Source organism: Protopterus annectens, chromosome 7.part0 (genome assembly GCF_019279795.1).
Source record: "Protopterus annectens isolate FY-2018-M chromosome 7.part0, PAN1.0, whole genome shotgun sequence".
Taxonomy (NCBI): domain Eukaryota; kingdom Metazoa; phylum Chordata; order Ceratodontiformes; family Protopteridae; genus Protopterus; species Protopterus annectens.
In genome coordinates this window covers 1,058,867,957-1,058,892,655 of record NC_056739.1, presented here as the reverse complement: position 1 = coordinate 1,058,892,655, position 24,699 = coordinate 1,058,867,957, and the positions used below count along the sequence as shown (strand labels likewise).

Sequence of the window (24,699 nt, the reverse complement as noted above, 5' to 3'; positions counted from 1 at the left end):
TGGGAGAAGCCTTAGAAACAGAAGGAGAAGGCCTAACCACCCTAGGAAGGGAGGGGAGTACAGTAACCTGAGAAGCCCCTTCAGCCTGACCTGCCTCCTGAGAGGCCACATCCTGCAATATCAAAATCTCCCCCTGGGACTCCAGAGAAGCCTCCAGCGGAACCACCGGTTCCACAGGCGCCTCTAAAGAAACGGCGTCCGGTACGGACGACTCTTCTTGCCAGGGTTTAGCTGCTTTGTCTTTGCGCTTCTTCGAAGAAGCGGGCGTCGGAGCATCCGACGGCATATTATAATTGCACCGCTTCCCCAAGACCAACCTGGCACAATCTAACCTTCGCTTAATAGTGCGCTTATTGAACCTAGCACAAAAGCGACACCCAACAATGTCGTGCTCAGGCCCCAAACAAGGAATACACAAAGTATGATAATCTCTATGCGGTATCTGTTTCCCACAAGAAATACAGTTATTCACTTTTTCTGACATCCGGTAAACCACTGAGGCAAGAAAAAACTAAAATATTCCCAACGGGTACTTAGCCAACTTTGACTCGGTCTGAAACTCCGAAAAAATTTCAGAACGCCGAACGGCACTTGCAACGCTGCTTCTGCATCGGCCCATGCGGCAAAAAAGACTGAGGATATGACGTCGGTCATGCGCATTTGTACCCTGACGTCCTGATGTCAGTCTTAAGAGCCTTGACCGACGTCAGCCTAATACTTTGATATTCGGGCCGACCGAGGACAGCGGACTACCCAAGTGTAAGGACTGCAGCAATGTGAGATGAAGAACATCAATCATCTACGAACCTCCTATAAAATTTAACTTTAGTATTCAAATAATTTAACCCACCAAGTATAAATTGTTTCTCCCACTCATATAATACCAAATTAGCATATGTATTTGCTACTGGAGTGCCCATTGCCACTCCAGTAAGCTGTAAATATGGCACTTTATCAAAAATAAAAACATTCTTTGTTAGTACTGTTTCTAATAGAGTACATATATTCTCTACTTCTCTACTTTGCATGTTAACTTCAACATTTAAAAAAATCACGTATAGCAGTCACTCCATATTCATTTGGAATTACTGTAAAGAGTGATGTAATCTCCAGACACACAAAAATGAAATTTTTGCCTATATTGTCTATGTGCTATTTACATAAATCAAGTAAAAAGCTATTGGTATATTTTAACACAGTGGGACATTTACTCAAATATTTGCCTAATGTTTGTGTCTTTCGGCTTTTCCCGGTTAGGGGTCGCCACAGCGGAACTCCGGTCCGCTATTGATTGGTAGTCGATTTTTACGTGCAGAGTTACCAGCCCTGATGCACAACCTTCAATGAAGGTATGCCCATTCATGCATGTCTCCACGCAGAAGACGCTCTAGCTGAGAATCGAACCGGACAGCGTCTTACTGTGAGGCGACAACGCTACCGCAGCACCACCACCGCAGGTATCAAATATTTGCCTAATACCATTTGTAAATATTTTGAAATTGGTTCGGTTATCCAACCACCCCCTGAAACTATCAGTCTCAGTGGTGGATTTTCTAAGCATTTATGTATTTTCGGAATTCCGTACATCTGTGGTATTCTGGGACATGGCACAGATAAATAATTGAAGAAATCAATAGTTATATCATTGTTCAATTGTAAATGATATTCACATCTGCAATACACTTTCTGACTTTACTGAAAGATATTTCTTTAAAAGTCATCATATCATTTAAAATATTTTTAAAAATCATCATATAGGTCTCCCTATTCATTATTACCACTGCTCCTCCTTTGTCCGCTTGTTTAACTATCAACCTATCATCTTCTTGCAGTTTTCTTAGTGCTTCATGTTCAAAATAAGACAAATTATAAATCTTCTTCCTACTTCTCTTACTATAGAGAGTTCTTAATTCCTTCTCAACAATATCTGTAAAAGCAATCAGAACTGGACATAATGTTGGTGAAAAAGTACTCAATTTTTTACATACAACCTGTTGCGAAGTCACTCCTTTAAAAATTAATTTCAAGCCAACATTTCTTACAATTTCAAGTCCGTAATTGTTTGCACTACAGTGTCTGTAGTATTCGGAATAAACTTCAACCCTTTATTTAAAAGGTCTTTAGTGGGTGATATGAACAATACATTAAAATTAAAGGAATATGAATGGATAGTTAGGCTTCAAGCAGATGTCAAACCTGGTCTCAACAATGCAGTTAGTTTAAAGCCAGTATTAGTAAAAAGGCAAAGAGAGAAGATTTAATTTTAAAGTTCAGTATGTGTTGTGTTTTAAATAGTTTGGTACTCAGGAGCTGGCCAACCGGCACTTGCGAACTGCTTCTGCTTCGGGCACCGCGCAGCAAGAAAGACTGAAGAAAATGGCGTCAGCTGGTTCTTTTATACCCCTGTCGGACTGACGTCAGGGAAGAGGCGACAATAACCGACGCCGGACCTAGACTTTGGAATTCGGCCGACCGAGGACCCGCCTGACGGCAGGAAAACCCATCTGTTATGACTGCAGCTGTATGCACGATGAACATCTTATTTTTTTATGTACTGATGAAGGGTGGTTAACCCGAAAGCTTTGCATTAAAAGATTTGGCGTGAATTATAGAGTACCAGTATTGGCGGGGCCAGTCCGAGGCAATTAGTATAATTTTTGGTTTCTCTTGTCTGACTTTTAGGAGGACCTTGGGAAGAAGAGGCAGAGGAGGAAAGGCGTAAACTGATAGTTTTTTCCAACTGAAGGATAGGGCGTCCACTTTCCATGCTTGTCTGTGATAAGTCCTTGTGCAGAATCTTTTCAATTGATAATTTTGAGGAGAGGCAAAGAGATCTATGTCTGGGCTCCCCCATTTCTTTGTTATCATGCTGAAGACTTGTGGATTTAGTTTCCACTCATGAGGGTCCATAAGGTTTCTGCTTAAATCGTCTGCCAGAGTATTTTGTTTTCCTGGCAGGAATTGAGCTTGAAGATGTATTTGGTAGGTCAAAGCTGTGTCCCACAGTGCCATGGCTAATCTGCAAAGGAGGTGTGAGTGTGTGCCCCCTTGCTTGTTTATATACCACATGACCATGGTGTTGTCCATCTTTATCAGTAGTTGTCCTGGAAGTAGTAAGTCCTTGAAAGCTGTTGGGGCATTTTGAACAGCTAGCATCTTTTTCTGGTTGATATGTAGATGCATTTGTTTTGGGGTCCGTATGCCCTGAATGCATCTTCCTGCCATGTGGGCCCCCCAGGCATAATCTGACGAGTCTGTTGTTAAGGTTGGGCTGGCAGGGGTAGAGTGAAGGCCCATCCCATGTTTTGGTGACATGCCTTTGCCCACCATAGAAACTCCTGTTGTAGGCAGGGTATGAGAGGAATCATTTTTTCCAGACTGTGAGAATGTTGGCTCCATAAACTTTTTAGGTACCATTGAAGTTTCCTTATATGCAGTCTTGTATATGGAATCAGTAGGATGCAGGATGCCATGAAGCCCAAAGCCTGCAGAATCTGTCTTGCAGATAACTGGGTTTTTGTTGCCATCAGTTTGAGGTAAGTAGTCAGTTGCCTTTGCTTGTCTGGTGTGAGGTAAGCCATCTGGGCAGTTGTATTCAAGCTTGCACCCAGGAATGTTATCCTTTGAGAGGGTACCAGTTGTGATTTATTTTAGTTTATTGTGTATCCTCGGCATGTTAGAAGCCTTTTCAAAAATGCCAGGTGTTGAAGAAGAATGTCCTTGCTCTCTGCTTGAATGAGACAGTCATCCAAGTAAGGGTATATTTGTATACTTTTTTTGTCTGCAAAATGCAATTACTGGTGCCAGGCACTTTGTGAAGACCCTGGGCGCAGTAGATAAGCCAAAGGGCAGTGCAGAGAATTGGTAATGCATAAAGCCAGCCTTGAATCTGAGGTATCTTCTGCACGACTGTCTTATTGGGACATGCAGGTATGCCTCTTTTAGGTCTAATGTCACCAGCCAAGCATTCTTGCCCAGCATTGGCAGAAGCTGCTGTAAAGTCAGCATTTTGAATTTTGGAATGTTCAGATATGTGTTCAGAATTGATAAATCCAGTATTGGCCGCCAGGCCTTGTCCTTTCTGGGTACCAAGAACAGTCTTGAGTAAAAACCTTGTCCTTTTTCCTGTTCTGGTACTGGTTGAATGGCCCCCATATCCATGAAGGACGTAATCTGTTTCTGTGCCTCTGCCCATTGATTTTTGGGCAGATCTGGCCAACCGTTTGCCATTGGCAGAGTGTGGAAATGGAATCTGTATCCCTGTGATACTGTGTTTAATACCCACTTGTCCTGGGTTATTAACTGCCAATTTTGAGCAAAAAGTGCAAATTTTCCCCCTAAGGGTGCTGCCAAAAGATAAGTGCTTGGTGTAGGCAGAGGGAAGTCATTGGGACTGTTTTCTGTAGGCTTGTCCTTTATCTCCTCCAGATATGGAGGGAGAAGCACCCCATTGCTTTGACCTGTAGAATCTTGCGCCTGGTATCTGGAGCCCTTAGGGTGTCTGGATTTGCCCCTTTGAGCTCTGTCTGACACAGGAAAGGACCAATTCTTTGTAGGCCAGTGTCTACTGAATCTTGGTGGCTGCACTTGTAAGAAGTCTAACTGTTTACATATACTTAGCTTTGTCTTCCATTTTCTTTAAAACCTCTTCTGCCTTAATACCAAACAGAGTATTATGCTGTAAAGGTGCATCTAGCAATTTAGCTTTAGCATGATCAGGCAAATTTTGTTCCTTTAGCCAGGCATGCCTCCTAATCACAGATCCAGTAACTGCAGCCCTGCAGGAGGCCTCCAAGGAGTCAAATCCATATTGCAAAGTATGCTTTCCAACCTGTTCAGCTGCATGCAATAATTCCTGCAATTCTTTATTTTCTGCACATTCAGAAATCAACATAATTTTCTGTTTCAGCAACCCCATAACATGTTGTTGATACTTAAGCATATGAAATTGACAGTTTAAGGCTCTGCTTGCCAAGGCTGCAGATGTATAAACCTTTTTTCCCCCATCTGTCCAGTGCCCTTGAATCTCTGTCAGAGGAGGTAGGATTTTTTGCTGTTGAGGCCTTAACTCCCTTTGGACCCTGTGAAATAGTTTCACGATCAGCAGCAGGGTTTCTAAATATAAATTTATGTGAGTCAGGGACCCTGTAATATCCGTCAGGCTTACTGGGAGCTGGAGGTAAAGAGTCAGGGGTCAAGCTGGACTCCGAAAACACATCATCCACAATGTCTAAAACAGGGGGAATGGCCAAAGGCCTGTGCTGAGGGAGAATAAGGAAATCCCTGAGCGTCTTTTTTGATTCAGAGAAGTCTCGACTCTCCCAGTGAAAATTCTCCCTCAAAGTATGCAAGGTTTCTACAAATGAATAATCCTCAGGAGGAGAAGCAGAAGGTATAGTCTCCTCTGCATCAGAATCCTCATAGAGAGGTATAGATAATTCCTGATCAGAAGAGGAATAAGAAGAAATAGAAACCTGATCTGAAGATTCATAATCAGTGTCTTGCCTAGGCCTCTTACCTGGAGGGGGATGAGTACCCCTGATCAAGGTAATAAGGTCTTCAGCCATTTTGATCATCTGTTTTTTAGGCATAGAGGCCTGTGCATGTGGCTCATGCGTCAGTTTTTTAGTTTTAGAAGTTGCTTTTGTCTTCGGTTTTGCAGCTGCCATCGGTTTGATATACAAATGTTGAGGTCTGAATACACCTTCAGAAGCCAGTGCCTGCTCAGCGGCTCCGGACCCATCCAAGGGAGATACATCCGTCGGTCCAATACCCTGTGTATCTTGCGGCATGCCGGACTCCACATGGATGTCAGTAGAGGCCTGCGACTCAAAGGTAGCGGGCATCAGGGGCTGCGAAAGTGCCTCACTGAGTACCGAACTGGTGACTGGCTTAGGAGAAGCTTTGTCATCGGTTTTGGATCTCGACTGCCTTTCTCTGTCCTTTTCTTTGCGTTTTTTATTTACTCCGGTAGTTGGATTGCTATCCAATGACATTTCTGGGTAGTTAAATCGGTTTCCAAAATACTTTGAGGTAAAAATATACCAACGCTTAATAGTGCGTTGGTTAAATCTAGTACAAAACAGACAGCCAGGCACGTTGTGATCAGGGCCTAGGCAAGGAATACAGTATAAATGGAAATCCTTATGAGGTATTTGCGTTCCACAAGTAATGCAATTATTAACTTTTTCTGACATCGGTATGAAGCAAGAAAAAAGTTTCCCCAACGGGATACTTAGCTTTAGTGAACACTTCGGTTCTGAAACTCAAACTCGAATATTTCAGTAGTCGGCCGACCGGCACTTGCAAAATGCTTCTGCTTCGGGCACCGCGCGGCAAGAAAGACTGAAGAAAATGGCATTGGCTGCATGTTTTATACCCCTGACGACCTGACGTCATGGAAGAGGAGACAGCAACAGACACAGGACCCAAGACTTTGGAATTCAGGCCGACTGAGGGCAACCTGCCAGCACATTACCCAAATGTAATGACTTCAACAGTGAAACACTAAGAACATCTCAGAGAAATAGTGAGTCCACAGACTAAAGAAATAAACAGTTCCACAGATGCAACTTTTACTTTTTGAAAAAAGCAGGGTGGCCAACTTAAACTAATGATGAGTGTCATTCACAGATCAGCCATTGAGGTTGCAATTACAAACCTGAGGTTGTTCTCACATTTTTTTAGTAGTGCTGAAAGAATACAGATAGCCTGGGACAGAGAAGAAGATACAATGAGAAAGGCTTTCCATTGTTATCTGCACTTTCTGCCTAGTTCCCTACTGACTGCAACCTCTTTAGACCCTACTTCACCTTCTTCCCACTGTTAACGATCTTCTCTGCCTCTGATATAGTGCCCTGTAACTGCTGCTCTGGGACTTCTTTGGATAGCTTTGGCTATAGGCTTCTCGTACTTTGCTCTAGTTTTATTACACATTATTTTACTTTGAATCTGTTGTTTTACTTAAAATTAGTTTTAAAAAGTTTTTTTGCAACTAGTTAGTAAAGATTTGCGTTGCATTCTTTGATTACCGACATTATTAAATCTGTTTGAATTCTGGAAGGAGCTGAGAAAGCAGTATTTTTATTTAAGGTAAGCAGAAAAGGATAACATTTAAGCTTTGAAAGTTGCCAGTTCCCTTTGACTGCTGCTGTATCACTGTTCTAGAATTTTCCTTCTTACTCACTGTCATGCCCGTTTTGCTTGCAAACCTAGGGGTTCTTTAGCTGTCCATCCCTTATGCAACTCCTTTCAGTTCTTATCTCATATGCTCACACTACTTAGTAGAATATCATACTGGGAAGACCCTTCCCTTAGACTGATAAAACTTTGATTATCCTCAGTTTCATATCTTCCCACTCACTAATTGTACACAATACATACAGCATTAAACCCCTCGTTTTCTGGATTACTTTTAAAATCTCTGATCTAGTTTCTTGTGCTGTTGTAAAGTCTAGCTAGTAAAAAGATTTACATACATATGGGTTACCTTCTATTTCCCGAAATCTCAGAAGATCGAAGACTGAAAACCGAGACTGCAAACCCGAGTAAGCATATTACCGAAACTTTAGAAGATAGACTCCCAGAATACTGAAATGTAAGTAAAAGTAAAACGGTAAAGTGTGCTCTGTCTCCAAGGATTTACAGGAAGGAAGAACAGGTATGGCGGACAATACGTTCTGCTATCGTGGTGCTGCTGTGAAATTTATAGTTACAAAGTGTTTAAAGGATGCAGAAGTGGTAATACTTGAACGGAATGCATGTTTACCATTGTTTTCAAATTAGTGCGATCTCAGAGTTGGTATATTTAATTTACAGGGGGGGGTGTAGCCCCTCACATGGAGGGTACAGGAGCGTAGCCACCCTGCTAAAGTGAAAGACATAAAAATAGTTGTTCCTTTTAATTTTGTGAAGAGTGGCTTTTGAAGTAGTTTAAAGTATGCCAAAAATGGTTTTGATTTCTTTACATTATGTTTAGTGTATAATTTACGTATGGCAAGTGTGGTGCTGTGTAAAAATGTTAAAGTGGTGCTTTGAAGTTTAATAGTTGTGTTACGAAGTAGTGTGTTTTGTTGTTTTGGCTATTCTGTTTAGCTGGAGTGTAGACACATTACTTCTGCTTTACTGTTTTCAGTATTATGGGATTCGATATTTGGAGGTTTCGGGAATGTGCATATTTGGGTTTCTGGTCTTCAGTCTAATGAGATTTCGGTATATAGAAATAGACCTATATGTAAAGAAACAGAAGACCACTGTGCATATTTGTCTAAAACACAAGAGCTTAAAAGAAATTTTACTATCAAGCCCTTTTGAAAATATGGGTACTGCTGTGCACACTTGCACAACACACAATGAATACGGAAGAAGAACAGATTCTACTAACAAGCAATTTTTTTAAATCTGTGTAGAGTCTGCAACACGTTTACAAAGCTCTGGTAACTGCCTGTCAAAACTACATTTGGACTGCTGCTCCAGTTACTGGTGACAGAAAGAGCTTTCACCAGCTTTCCCTGCTACTATGCGGTGGCGCATTCCTGTGGTTGTTCTCCTGATTGGCAGATTCCTATTCTGGTGGGAATGTTTGTGCTATAAACGAAGAGTTCTTGCACAGTACTTCCTATTCTGCTGATACTGAATTGCTGCGTATACTTGTGTGGCGGTCCTGAAGGTTGTTCCAGTAAATCAGAAGTGAATCTTCTAATAGCATTCTGTAATCAATGAAAAAATACAGGAGGGGAACTAGACCTTGGGAAGTTTAAAGCACTGAAAGTGGCTTCTCTAACAAAGAAACATTTGGCTCAAAGAGCTCCTTGACATTCAAAGCTACCCTTGGAATACTTCACATTAGGACTCATGTCAGTACTGAGGAATGTGCCTGCTTAATCTTCTTGTTTCAAATTCACTAACTTCAGTATTGGCTCCTCAAGCAATGAGGTAATGAACTTTATCACAACTTTTGATGTAACTATCTGCAAAGAAGATTGAAAGTTATCTTGCCATCTTAGTTTTCTCCCACTGACCATCATGTAACACAAAGGGTATACATCTTTAAATAAGATAATGGCTAATCAAGTGAAATACATGGCATGCACACTTCATTTTAGGAAGATAATCAGAGTAAAAGCCTTGTGGAGCCTATAAACCCTTCTACAGTATCGGCATTGTTTACTTAGCATCCACACGAACAAGCAAATGCTACACAGTATCAGAAGTGAAGAAATGTATTTGCAGAAGTCAAGAAATATGATTTTCAGAGTTCATATTTTCAGTAAAACCCGCAGTAACAAAAACGATCCAGCTGCAAATCCAGGAATTCTTTTGTTACTGACTTGAACAACTAAGCCAAAGACTACAAATGTTGGTGAGATGCAACAGAATAGTTAGTGGCACAGCAATTAAATAAAGGAACAGGGCAAGCAGACCCGACTGCAAAATTAAAATAAAAAATGCATTATTAAATGCATTCTAATACCACCTATGCAGAACTATGATGTTAAATACATTCTTTAATGAACCAACTTGCTAAGTTTGCACCCAATAGTCTGAGACAATTATGCATCTAAGAAAACTGTTACAGCAAAGCACAGACTGGGGATGGAATTATAAAGAAAAAAGTTCTGAAATGATTAAGGCACTAATTAGGAGGTGCAAAAATGATTATTATGTGGATGAGACACTTATGTTGCCAATAGATAATCAGATGACTACCCCACTCCAAAAAACAAAACAAAAAAACAAACATACATATGTGTGTAAGTGACAAATTCAGTGACTGTAGTGAAAAAAAAGTTCAGATTGCAACAAGAGATATATACTTGGAAAGCTTTTGCAGAAAGCACCTACTAGACTTCACATGAGCAATAAAAAGTAAGCGCTAAAAGTGAAATACAGTCAAGGCACCAAATTGTATATGGTAGACAAGATGAATACAACACATTTATGACAAATGCAAAAAAGCTAAAACAACTAGAGATTTAGGAAATTCTGCAGCTACCAATGACAGAAGACAAAGTAAAAACATTTCTCAGATGTACTTACACTGCTTCACAAATACATTTTTTAAAATACATTACAGTGAAAGGAAGGCCTCAGCAAAACATTATCCATTAGCAAAGAAATTCAGCTTTATTTTTCTTTCAAGGAAAAAATAAAATGTGTCAGGGTTTAATGTTCATAGCTGAAAAAAGTAGTACTTCAAAATCATCTAAGAAGAAATGTTTTACATAGTAGTGAACTGATGTACAGAAACTGAAATGTGCAAAGAAAGAGCAAGAGATCTGTGCTGGTCAGTAATGCCTGCTTAAAAAGAACAAGTAGCACAGAACAGTGTAATCGGTAATATATGCCATAAGACCAATTCAAAGCAAGAAAAGCTACACAAAGCACCAGTGCTAAACTTTCACAGGAGCTTAAAAGACACTGATTTTTTAATTCATAGAAGCTGTGACGCTCCTGTGGTTGGATCATCAGGCTAAGTTCCCTAAAATAATCAAACTGATAGACTATTAGCGAATGAATGTCCCATGTTCTCGAGACAAAAACAACAACTACACTGTTAAGCCTGACAATTGTCAACAAAATAAAAGTCAGACATTCAGAAGACTGTGGCACAAATGGCAATTCAGACAGACTATCCAGTCCATACTATCTACAATCCAATGGGCAAGTGGATACCACTGCAAACAAGTGAGAAAATCATTTAGCAAAAGCTGTGAGCATGATCATCTCCCAATGTATTGGAATGCATAAATAATCCATTCCAGGAAATCAGTCATTCAGTAGCTCAACTGATAACAGGCAGAAGGTTAAAAAGCAGATCAACAACATCAACCTTTATTGCTGATGCCTGAAAATATACAGAGTAAAGGAAATGCTGGAGAGAAATCAGCAGACAGAAATGGTACTATGATAGCGACTGCAGAAGAACATCAGATTTACATGGTGGACACAAAATAAGTAAATAAAAGCCACAGAAAAGCCCACAGCCTAAATCTGAACTACCAGAGAAAGCAGCTGAGCCATCCTCTTTTGTGGGAAAGAAGGAAAGTGATAAAGGAGAAATTGAAGACATCTAGACAAAACAACTCAGTTAAAGTCCCAAGAAGAAATGTATCCAAAAGTATCGCAACAATCTTATCACAAGACTATACAAAATGTGAAAAGAAAACTGGGGCAGAGAAGACTTGCAGAGAGAGACTCGTGACTTCAAGTGAAGCTCTGATGTGGACAGAACTGCCCAAAAGGAGTATTACATGTCCAGCATAAATAATCTTATCAGACTGTATAGCTACTGAGGACATGTGAAGAAATACAACAGATATTTTGGTGACAGCTAAACAAAAACAAGGACAGAATACTGCATTTATTTAAAATCTCTTTGAATATGTACAAAAACTTTATTCTGACATAAAGAGCCAATGCCATGCTAAGAAGATAACGGAGGTCAATGCTGATGATCATTATAATGCATGTTGCCCCAAACACAGATACATTTTAATTTATGGTGTACACAGCTTTAATGCTAATGAGCTAGCTACACCGCTCTGCATATCATGTAGTAGAAGGTCTATCGAACTCCACACACATCTCAGTGAGGCTACTGTACTACATCCTACGTGCATCGGTTTTATTATTTTTTAATTTACTTATTTTATTTATTTTACATTTGTTAACCAAGAAAGTCCGACTGGATACAGGTCCATTTTCAGCAGTGGCCCAGGGGGAAAAGCTCCAAATGTGCAAACAGGTGTAAATACAGTGAAAAAATGTTACAGAGAATTTATCACATAATTCAAACTTGTTTAGTGCTATTTACACACACAGGTATAGGTTATTCACATAAATTATTACATTGTTTTATAAGAAAAATTGTGTTTTATTCAATGATATGTGCACAGAGGTACATGTTTTTTTCTCACGTACACACAGGAAGGTTGGAAGTTGGTGGCTGAGAAAGAAGTTGTTAAGGATTTCATCTTAAAAAGAAACATATGTATAGTACGATGGTTACCACATATGACTATAGTCTTAAGTTTAAAATTTTTTCCATTATATGGGAGAAGCACAAGATTTTTAGACTGTTAGAGGATCAGAGTTTTAATCTTGTAATGAGGTTCACATATGTAGATTGTGTTTGAAAGGAGGCAGGGACAGAGACAATGCATTTTTAGGTAATTTCTAAGGGAATTTTTGAATTGGGATAAGGAGGGGTCTGTGGCGAGTTCTGCACGAAGTAGGTTCCAGTTTTTTCCGGCAGAGTTAGAGAATAGTGAATCACCGGTTGAGTTGTTGGTTTTACCAGTTTGTACTAGCATTTTGTTGGCAGAGCGAAGGGCCTTTAGGTTACTGCAAGGGGTAATAATATTTTTCAGTATGGGTGTACTGTCTGGTTGGTAGAGAATTTTGTGAACAACTATTAATTGGTTATATTGCAGTTGGTTGGGTAATTCTAGCCAGTCTAGTGATTGAAGGTTAAGACAGTGATGGGTTCTATAAGCTGATCCTTGGCAAATATGGCAGTGTTATTGTAGCACCTAGTAAGTTTACCAAGGTTAGATTTGCTTAGGTTAAGAAGATGGGTGAGGCATAGAGAAGGGTTGATAACAGATGAGTGCGGGCGATAACAGTTCTAGCAGATGGGGTTAGGAATTGTTTAATCCAGTATAAGAACCCCAGTTTTTTTAACTGTTTTAATAGTTCTATGTGAGCATCAAACTTAAGGTTATTGTAGATGATCACTCCCAGTAGTTTAGTGTTAGGTTCTGGGGAAATTATGGTGCCATTATAAGCTCTTATGGTGAGAGGAGGTGAGGGGACCTTTTGAGTATGGGAGAAGAGTAATAGTTTGGTTTTATTTGGGTTTAATAGTAGTCAGCAACCAGTTAGCCAGTTCTCTACCTTGTTAAAAGTGATTTGGGTCAGGGATTGTAGGTCTGTGGGGGAGGTGGCAGAGCAGATTAAGGTGGAGTCATCTGTGTACTGAATACAAGATGCATCTGGGATGACTTTATACAAGTCATTAATGAATATGGAGAATAGAAGGTGACATAGTATAGATCCCTGTGGGACTCCAAGGGTGACTGATAAAAGGGACGATAAGTTATCCTTCCATAGCACAGCTTGTTGTCTGCCACTTAGGTGAGAATGAAACAAGCTGATTGCTTGGTTATCTATGGAGAGTGATTTTAGTGTGTCTAGGAGTAGGTGATGGTTTACCATGTCAAATGCCTTAAAATAGGTCTAGGAAGAAGGCTGAGGACAGCTTGTTGTATTATGGTTTATTGTGTGAGAGAAGAAGAGAAGGGCTGAGGTCGTACTATGGCAAGGTCTAAATCCATGCTGGGAGGGAGCTAGGAGAGAGTTTTGATTCAGATAGGTAAGAAATTGCTTGTGGATACATTTTTCCATTATTTTAGCTAAAGGAGACAGGATGGCTATAGGCCTATAACTTGAATGTTCGGTGGAATTACCCCCTTTATGAAGTGGAATAATGTGGGAGATTTTCCAAATGGAGGAGATATAAGCTTTGTTGATAGTTCTATTGATTAAAATTGAGATGGGGTATGCTATTTCATTAGTGGCTTTTTGGAGATACTCTCCAGGTAGTAGGTCTGCTGAGAGTGTGGTAGGTTTCAGTTTCTTAAGCAGGGACTTAATAAAATATGTTGGTACTGGGTCAAACTGAAAGGGGATTTTATTATCAGGTGTGGCATAAGTGGTGCTTGGAGTATTAGGAGATAGCTTACTGGCTAGGGCTTGCATGGTTTCTGTAAAGAAAGTATTAAAGGTGTTAGCAACAATTGTAGGAGGTTGTTGGAGGGTAGTTAAGGGGGTAGGGGTAGCTGATTGGCCTGGGTGGAGAAGTTTATTTATGCCTGACCAGAATTTTTGTTGTTTGTTTTGATGCTTTTGTTGCAGATTACAGTAGTAACTCTTTTGTCTAGCATAATGGACTTCTTTGTGTCATTTCTCAGTTGTTTATATTTGATTTGGTCTTTTGGGGATTTGGTGGTTTTCCAGGTGGTCCATGCTTTTGTTTCTGTAAATTTTTTGTCTAGTATCATTGGTAAGCCATGGAGCTACTTGGTTACTGGTTCTGATTGTGATTGTGGGAGCATGGTTATCCAGGATAGCAAGAAATTTGGAGTTAAAGTATGAGACTGCTTCATCAAGAGGAAGCAGCCATAGATTGTACCTGTCACACATCCTAAGTTTGGTCTGAAATTTAGCTTGATTAAAGTTCTTGCTACTTCTAATGGTTTTAAAGTTAGATTGCTGGGGGATGTCATTTCTTTTTCCATATACGGCATGAAATGCTCACTAAAGTCCTCTGGTAGGGTACCTGTTGTATATATCTGGGGTAGGTTGTTTATTAATATCCAGTGGAGGATACTTTCCTTATTGTTAGGCTTATTGATTCTGGTAGGGGAAGTTATCATCTGGGAGAAGCCATGCAAATTTATAAGGGTAGAGGGAAAGTCTGAAGTGCTCCGGTTTCCTCCCACATCCCAAAGACATGCTGAAGGTGAATTGGACACTCTAAATTGGCCCTAGGTGTGTGTGTCTGTGCCTTCTGTGGAAGGTTGGGCACCAGGCTGGCAACTCGACACCATAAAACTCCACTGCCAGTCATGAGCAGACAGGTGGTCCGCTGTGGCGACCCCGGGAAAACACCGAAAGAACAAGAGGGAAAGTCTGAAGAGCAAGTATTCCAGAGTATATTAACATCCCCAAGAATAATAGTTTCCTGGGGGCAGTTAGTGGACAGCCATTGTAGGATACCCTCCAATGTATTTGCGTTGCCACCTGGAGGAATGTAGATATATGCAATATATATAGATTTGTGTTTGTTGATATGGAGTTTTGTGATGAGTAATTCTGCGTTGTTAGTGAGCAAGGCATTTGGAGTAATAGTATTAGATACTTCTAGAGAGTGCGTTTGTACAACATGGCTACCCTCCCTCCTTTTTTAGAGATGCGATCAAGTCTTAATATATTGTAGCTGGGGGGGATTTAACCTCATTATCATTGATGGTAGGTTTTTGCCAGGTTTCAGAAAGGCATAGTATATCAGGGGAGTGGATATCTAGGAGGGCATGTAGATAGTGAATTTTCTTATTAATACTTCTAATGTCTGGGTGACACACTAGGAGTGAGTTGGAGGCATTATTTGAGTTTCGTAGGCTAGTGAGGGTGTTATTTGTGAGGGGGATATTAACTGGTAGGGTTGGGCCTGGGTTAGGGTGGATGCCACCATCCACTATGAGGTTAGATAGTAATGTAATGGCTAGTTTTTGGAGTTTTAGTAAGAGTTTGTGATAGTATTTAGTTCTGGGGTTAATATATGAAGGACGAATGGGATGTTGCGTTTCTGCTTTGGAAGAGCTTGATGACAGGTGGGGTAGTGGTTGGTAGGAGCTAAATGGCTTATTGGTAGTACTGGTTATGGTTCTAGGGTACCAAGTGCCAGGGAGGTAATGGTATTCATAGGTTGTGAAAAGAGAGAGAAATATAAGCGGGGGTATTAAGCAGTAAATGTTAAGATTTGCACTGGGTGTGACGAGGGTGGACAGGATTAGGAATAAGTATATTAGAGGGTCAGCCCAGGTTGGAAGGTTTGGAGACAAAGCCAGAGAGGCACAATTACGTTGGTTTGGACATGTGCTGAGTAGGGATGCTGAGTATATTGGGAAAAAGATGCTAAGGATGAAGCTACCAGGTAACAGGAAAAGAGGAAGGCCTAAGATAAGGTTTATGGATGTGGTGAGAGAGGACATGCAGGTGGTTGGTGTGACAGAGCAAGATGCAGAGGACAGGAAGAAATGGAAACAGGTGATCTGCTGTGGCGACCCCTAACGGGAACAGCCGAAAGAAGATGATATGGTTAAGCAGTAAATGGGTTTAAATTTTGGAGGCATTGTAGGGGTCATTAGATAAAGCTTGTTTAAACAGTATTGGGGTATTTGTAATTAGTTTATAGTGACAGACTGGAGAGAGTTTGAGTTGTAAGGTTGGGTTCTGTGAATGATTGGGTAATGATGATGCTTTTGATGTGTGGGAGTGGTTTAAGATGAGGGGGAGTGGCAATGTGGTAATAAGTGTAGGAGTGCTGGGGGCGGGTAGAAATTGGGGGCAGGGTAGGGGAGTGGAGTGAGCCTGCAGGGCGAACGGAGCGGGTAGGGCCAGAGGGAAAAGAATGTCGAGGAGAACAATCGGAGTGTGAAAGTCTGAAGGCAAGTTTGTTGAGCTGTAGAAGAAGGTAAGAGGTTTACAAAGGATAGACTTGGGATATTAGAAGAGAGATATGTGAATAAGTTATACTGGGACAATAGTGAGAGAGTGAGCAGTAAAAAGAGATGACTACGAACTGTGTTAGGGAGATTTGGTAAAAAATAGGTAAAGGATTTAGAGACAGAAAGCTAATAGTGGATCGCCACCTACTGGTCAGTCACTTTATTGCAGCAAAAGTCCCCTAAGGGGGGATATCAGGTTAAGGGAGAGGAGGCAGATTTCCTAGTTTGAAATAAGGAGGGTATAATAGGGGAAGTAAGGGTTACTTAGATGAGAAAGGGGGGTATAGCTGCTGGCTAACCTGGCAGGGAAGCTTGCTTAAACCTAACAGTAGTTCTATATTAAATTTAATTATTACAGATGGTAATAGCAGTAGATATACTTTCACTGTTTTCCTTTCACGGAATGACTCTCACGGAGCAGATGGGCTTTTTCTTTATTGTGGACTATATTCATAGACGTCCAGCAGGGCACATTCAGGTAGGCTAGTGCAGGACGGGCAGGAACACAAGATTAGGTGCAAATGCTGGAGCCAGGGATGCACAGCAGCCAGGGACGGGTCTAGAGAATAAAGATGTAGCATCAGACCTATCTTTACTGTTAGTTATTAATCATTTCCAGCAGAATATTCATCAGTTGCAATTTTCTCAAACGCTTCCTCTCTGATCGGCAGCATTAGGACCATTTTTTTTTGGGGGGGGGCAGCATTAGCACTGTTAATATGAAAGTGAAATATGTGTTAAAAATGCAAACCATATTTTTCAAAAAACTATAATGCTTCCTTTGGACATAATTCTTTATTATATTTATCCCACTGAAGCTAATGGTGTTTTTTTTTCTGAAATGTGATCAGTACATACTCAAATCTAAATCTATTGGAGCTTCACAATAAAGGTCTCTAATGAACATGGGGATGTCTCTGTGAAGGAACTATAAAGTAAAAATACAGACTTTGTTAAGGACAAAATGCAACAGAAAATGCTTCAGGTAGTTCTGAGATTCTGCATATCCCAGCTCAAATGCCACCATCCCAAAGTAATAACACAACTTTTGTATATATCACTTGTTCCCTTCATGGAAGCAGTAGGTATCACATTAACTCCTACTTACTATATATATTTTTTTACTTTATTTTGTAATTGGAAAACCTACTACTTGCTAAGCACAAGTGTCTCTTTTTAAGGGCAAGTGGAAGCACTGTCTAGTTAACTTAGATGAAGTCCGAGGGTTTCAAACAACAGTACAGGATAAAGCTCATTAGCAACCGAATGCCAATCTTCTGTGGTAAACCAACTCACCTGCAAGTTCAAACTCCTTCTCCTCATACCTTCATCACAACTTTGGGTAATACCCTGCACTTCTATAGGTCTTGGCCTTCCAGGTGGCCCTCACCTGTCTGAGGATTCCCAATGGTTTTATATCTCCTCCCTATAATATTCCAGGATTACTTCACTTTCAGCTTTTGATAAAGATACATGCTTTTGTTTTTCTAAGGCAATTCTTTCACTTTATTTATACTGCAGGTCTGTAAAATAAGATAATTACAGTTGTCTTCTGGCATTAACAATTAATTTTTGCTGGTTTAATTTCTAACTATCCATACAGAAGGCAACATATTTTCTAAAATGTCCCTTGTGCCTTGTGCCTTTAACCTGTTCATCATTCTTGACTCCTTCAATTTTTTTTCAGTGGCACCCAATCTCATTTTTAGACATACAGAAACGGATACAGACTGCCACTGTTCCAGCACATTGCATACATTTTTATCAGGCATCTCTTGAGCAAGCTTATTTATTAATATGACAAAATATATCAATAAAGTACCTTAAGATCCTTGAGTGGAATTTCTAGATATCGCTGTATGATGTAAGTCCATATTGTTTCAAGATCAGACAGTATTGATGTCAATGAGCCCCCTGGTCCTGCATGGAGATTGAGATGACCTCTTCGGATAGGCCAATGAACATTGTAACAATCTGAAGGATTTACATAAAGTGCCTGAGGATGAGGATAGAACGAACGTTAGCCCTTCTTTATACCCTTGGTATAAAACACACTTTCAATGCATGTTCTATGGACTTTTTAAGGGTGGAAATGAATTCACAGCTCTCTTTATAATGTTTAAATAATCTAATAAATATTTGTGCCCCTCTGCTTTAAATAAGTAGATTAAATATGCATACAATTCAAAAAGAAACAGTATAGTGAATGTTTAGACAAGTTACATTAAAATTACTTTTTAGGCATGTTCCTGGGACCTTATCAAATAGCTCATCTACCAGCACTCAACAGGCCCACTCATTATGGGGTCACAGGACACAGGGATTCCTGGGAAGGGCAAGGCCACTTGTTCCCCCCAAGGCATCTCAATCAGCCCTTCCTTTCCCTAGCAAGACTCAGGTGGTAGGGAGTGGATCAGCTTGCTGATGCTGGGAGGCAGCATAACTTCTCTATCCATTGAAAACACCCCCTCTCCTCAGTGTCTCCTCCAAGCTTGATACTGCTGTCCGAGGGGAAGGGCATCTCTGGATGCTTGATTCCCTAGGCCTTACTGATGCCAAGCACAATGACAGCACATGTGGCTCAGCTGACATGGACTCCACTGGGTAAACACCTAGTGCTCCTGCAAGCATTACACTTCTGGCGAGCCACAGTCACCTGCCTTCTGGGAAGGGCAAACTGGCAACAGACATTCATTCTTCTCCCCTCTGATCAGCTTCTACATGCGCTCAAGCTGTTACTCAAAACTCTGGTCACGTGCAGTTGAGTACAGGCTTTACCCATCTAAGCACAGGAGCTGATCCCCATTAAATGAATGTTTTTAGTGTGCCAAACATCTAGCCGATAACTCTGCAGGGATAACTACCAATAAAGAAAAAGAAACCAGTACAGAATTCTTTTGAAAGCAAAGTATAGAATGATCATTTCAGTCAAATATACATACTGTCTTTTCCCACTAATAATTAACAATGCCAGTATGTCACTAATAAGCCAGTCATTTAATCTACATTCTGTAAGCTGTTTCAAGATGAGATGATAGAAATATGTGCATGTTTAAATATATGCACACTCACCTACCTACAGACTAGTAGCCAGTACTGAAAATGTCAGAGAAATATTGGAATTCCGCGTAATGGCCCTGAGATGGGGAAGGGAAATACATTTCAAACCATATGGGGGGAGTAGGTTACCATAATCAAGCAGAGAAGGCATTAGTACATCATCGTCACACTATGACTGACCAACCCCACTCCAATGCAACTAACAATATCAAGCTAGTGGCCTGGACACTTCCTACATGCTAGAATACTAAAATCTATAACTGTACCAGGGATGCATCCGTCCTACCTCTGGCCTCCTTCCCCAACAAATACTATCATCATGTTCTTCCTGCCTAGTGCAGACCACCTCTAACCCCTCCCCCATTCCAAATTCCATTATGCTCATAAAATCATAACCTTTTACAAAAATTACAACTATTTCCCACCTCAGATGCAATAACATAATGAATCTGTCAAAGACAAACCTCCTCTGACACTGCAACTCATATTTTCATCATACTCATGCTTACAGTACACCTTTTCCCTAAAAGCGAAAGTCATAGTTCGTAGAAGGGAGCCAAAAATCGACCTGGACCATAACACTACATAACTAGTGTGTTCAGATGTAAGCTATAACTGCAATGCCAACGTGTTGTAGTATACAGGAGTGTACAGTGAGAAAAATTAATTCTGTGCTCACAACCATCTTACTGTGGTACATTAATGTAAAGTGAGAAAATTCATCCTGTGCTTACCCTCAACTTAATGTCGTACTCAGTAGTGTATAGTCAGAAAATTATTTCCCTACTCTCATCTAATTGCTGTGGCAAAAAAATAATATAGAGAGTAAGGAAATTCATCCTATGCTCACACCTAACTCTTTAAAAAACACACAGAACTGGATAGTCAGAAAATTAATTCACACCCAATATGTTTTATTACACAGGCATGTACAGTGATAAAGTACACTACATTCATACCCAACTTGACGTAGGACACAGGAACACAGTCAGAAAATTCATCCTCTGCCAACATCCAACGTGCTGTGGTACAAAGGAGTGTACAGTCAGAAAATTCATCTTGTGTTCACAACCAACTTGTTTTGGGTACATGGAATTGTACAGTGAGAAAAGTCTGTACTCGTACCCACCTGCAGTAGTACACAGATGAGTACGGTGCATGAATTAAATAATTCTGTACTGCATGGGAGTGTACACTCAGAAAATTCATGCTGGACTGATACTTGACTTGATCTACCAGTAGTTTACAACCACAAAATTACTTTTTGCATTTATACACTCAGAATAACGAATGCACATTGAGGGGGAAATCCTTAAACAAAAGCACCATTTCTGTAAGACATGGGGTGGAAGGAAGAAGGGGAGAGAGAGGGAGAGATGTACACCTTGCACAACACCAGGTGTGCAGGGGAGGCATACATGTGCTAATTTATACTTCAGCAATTGATCCTGTCTAAGCTACAGCCAATAATCTTAGTGCTGTCAAACACACTGGCAGAGCAGTACAAAATAAGATGGGAGGCAAGTAATTTGGATCATAGGAAGTTACTGGACTATTGGCCCAGAGGCCCTTACAAGCCTAGCCAAGAATTTAGCCCACGTTCCAACAAGTTAGCACCCTATGCCACTGTCCAGCAGGGACATAGGTGGACTCCCCAGGGTGTGTATTTTCTGTTCCCATCCAGTTATACAGGTTGCGCTTAAAAAGGTTTAAGGAGGTACTCTGCTTTATGTGGAGAGGGAGTGTATTCCACAAAAGGAGGAGTCTCTGGGACACAAATATGTCCTGCCAATAAGTACTACTGATATCACAGACCAGGTTGAGGTCTCGCATGCGGGTTACTAGAGTGGAGCTTAAATTGCAGATATGCAGCAGTCCCATCAGGGCGGGGTCAGAGATTGCTTTGTATGCCAGAGATCATCCTCTGAGGAGTCTCTAGGAGACTGAGTAGAGGGACACAGCGTTTAGCCTGTCTGTGTAGGGTAGATATTTGAGGCCCTGGATTCTCTGGGTGAGGAATCTCTGTGGTCTCTCCAGCTGCTGCATGTGCTTTGTGAGGCAGATACCGAAAGGGGCATTGTATTCAATAATTGGTCTTATAAGGGAAGACCACGTTGTCCCTGAATGAGATACTCTGACTAGCGACGTGGGCCATGTAGAAAGCCTTCCGTACAATGGAGGCAATATGGTGGTTCGGATTAACATGCAGCTCAACCAACCTGATGTTTGCAGTAAGACAAATAGTGAATAAATATACAAGAGGAAAAAAAAAAAAAAAAGGAGTCCAACTGTGCATTCCTACACTTGGAGATAGCATATAACAAGGTCTCAAGGTAGTCTATTCGGAATCCTGGAAATACCGGTAGAGTTAGTGCAACCTACGTATAAGGATTCAACGACAAGTATGAGCAGTGTTACAAGTCATAGAGGGGTTTCCAGTGAGAGTAAGTGTGCATCAGAGTTTAGCTCAGAGCCCACTGATGTTCATACTATTGAAAAGGACAGATCAACAAAACTACTGTACACAGAATGTGGTATTACAAGCACACTCTGAACAGAAATTCAGAAAATGATAGCGCACTGGAAATGCAAAACTGAAGGCACATGGGTGAAACAGTACAAAGAAGATAGTTGTCATAGCAGCAAATGGGGGAAATCAGAAGAAGCCAACTGAGATAGAAGGAAAAATATTAAAAAGGTTAACAGCTTCATGTATCTGGGAGTGACGGGTGAGGAGAAGGAACATCTGACTGAAGATGTAAAAGCCAGAATCTCAGAAGATGCAACCAAATGACAGAGTGATAGGTGTACTGTGTGACAAAAGACTGTTAAATAAGATGAAAAGTAGCATGTACAAAACAGTGGCAAGACCAGTACTTCTGTACGATACAGAAACCTAGGCAGTGAAGACAGATCAGCTGAGGAAGCTAGAGGTGATGGAGTTGAACAGCCTGATATGGGTGGTAGGATGGACACTGCAGGACAAATTAGGACATTAGAGCAGAAGTCAAAGTAGATCCAATGGCAGAGAAGGTCTAAGAAAAGAGATTTTGAGGGTTTGGGCATATGTGCAGAAATGCAGAAGACAATTTAATAAAAAAGATACAGGAGATAAAGGAAGAAAGCAAGAGGAAATGAGAATATCCAATAATGAGATGGATAGGTTGCAGGAGACAAGACCTGTGACAAAACTGGACATCACTGTTGAAGGTACCAGCACAGCACTGAATCGGTAGAGGTAGCAACAGCTCATGCAACACCCTGGCCTTGTGTAGAAAATGGGAGAAAAGATGATGATGACAACTATGACAATTGTTTCAGCTTCCCTTCTTACACACCACCTACTGGACTAGCTGCCAAGCACAAGGTGAAACAGGACACTGAGGAAATACTAGCTGCCTGACAGACTGGTTTGGAACTGTCCACAATGTTGGGTAGCTTTTCCAGCTTTATGCTCATTTGTGGACATACTGGAGAGCTTCACAGCTTAGACTATTCACAGTTTGATAAGCTGAGGTGAGCACAATTAGGGTATGCTTCATTAAAGGCAGTAGAGATAGACCCTGAAACTGTTTACTGCAAACCTGAGGGTGATACGCTGAGTGGGATTTAGGAGGCGACTGAATGAGTAATGACATGGATGATTACACATTTGAATACTAGAATAAATATTGCAAAATATGCTCCAATAAGGGTGAGTAACTAAGGAATGCTAAAAATCAACAGACTGATTGGCTTTTGAGACATGGGTGCCTTCTTTAAGGCTGTTGCTGTGATGACAAAGCTCATGACTGTAGCCTATTTTCAACAGTTATAATCCTTAGAAGGCCAGAGCTTCCTATCAGTTCTTCTAGGAAGCAGTAGCACAGCGTTGGGCTCTCTCCATCTCTCCCAGACAACAACTGAAATTATCTTATTCATAGGGCAAACAATCTAAAAATCAATGAGAGAGAGAGACAGAGAGAGTGAGAGAGAAATCAGTAAGCATAACGGAAGATCCAGCAGTGATGTCCCTGCCACTCCTCAGAAGACTCCCAAGAGGAAAAGAAACGCACAGTTGTATAAAATCTTACCATAACTCTGGATGTCCTTGCCTTCACCGCTGCAGTATTCTTAACTATATGGAATTCCCTGCCGTGGAAGTCCGATGTCTGGCCAGTCTTCCAAATACTTCTGAATTTAAAAGGTATGCCAAATGTCACCATATACAGCCTGCATAACATAGGACATAAAGGCTATATTCAGGCTTACCAAAAAACAGAACTGACTGCCTTAGGAGGAACACTAGTCCAAGGAACCCAAGAGGTAATGTGTACATCTAGGAAGGTAAAGAACTAGGGGAATGGAGGGATGGAGCGAATACTGCAGCAGTAAAGGCAAGGACATCTACTGTTATGGTAAGATTTTACACAACTGTACTATGTCCTTACATTCACTGCTGCAGTATTCTTAATTATATGGAAGAGTGCCAAAGATCCAGAGGAAACTAGAGAGGAGGAAGGGGCAGAAGAATCCCCTGACAAAACATGAATAACTGAACTAGCAAAACCAGCCCTAGCTCTAGAGATACCATGCAACTTGTAGTGCTAGGTAAAGGCATGCAGAAAGTCCAGACAGCTGCTTCAAGAATAGAATTAGTATCTAAGCCTTTTAAAAAAATTACCAGAAGAAGCCACAGCTCTAGTAGAATGAGCCTTAATTGAAAAAGGAAGGCTCTTGCCATGAAAAGTGTAACAAAAGGAAACAGCCTTAGAAATCAAGAAACAGTCTGATTGGATACAACAAGCCCCAAAGATCTAGAATAAAAGGAGACAAATAACTGATCAGATTTTCTGACAGAGTTTAAGTTTATTTGGATATGACCAAGGCTGTGTTGCCTATGCATGTCCAAAGTATGCAGCACCCTCTCACTGTCAGTTTTCGGAGAGGGGAAAAAGTAGGCAGATTGCAGACTGATTAAGACATTAACCACCTCTGGCATAAAATAAGGGTTAGTGCACAAGGACCTCATGGACACTGTCCTCATGAAAAATCAAAAAAGAGGATAAGCTGTAAGGGCCTGAAACTCAGACACAGTCTGGCAGATGTAAGCACTAACAAAAGAACAGTCTTTCAGGAACAATGTTGCAAGGAACCTGAAGCAGCAGGCTCAAAGGGAGCCTGAGTCAGCTTCTCCAAAACAAAATTAAGATCCCAGAGGTGAAATGGCTTCCTGGGAGGTCTAATATTAAGGACATCTTTAAGAAATTGTTTAACCTCAAATCTAGCTGCTAAAGGAAGACAACAAGGCAGACAAGCAGAGATAGCCAATAGGTGGGCCTTAACAGAAGAAGAGGCCAGACCAGCA

At 40.8% G+C, this 24,699-nt stretch overlaps 1 protein-coding gene across 1 annotated transcript in view; it reads right to left on the bottom strand.

Moving 5' to 3' along the window:
- The window catches only part of ACTR8 (actin related protein 8), a 663,070-nt gene that overhangs the window by 600,207 nt on the left and 38,164 nt on the right, over positions 1 to 24,699 (bottom strand). The window contains exon 5 of the mRNA XM_044077614.1: positions 18,115 to 18,288. Within this exon, the coding sequence (XP_043933549.1) occupies positions 18,115 to 18,288 (174 nt within the window). The remainder of the gene's footprint in view (positions 1 to 18,114; positions 18,289 to 24,699) is intronic.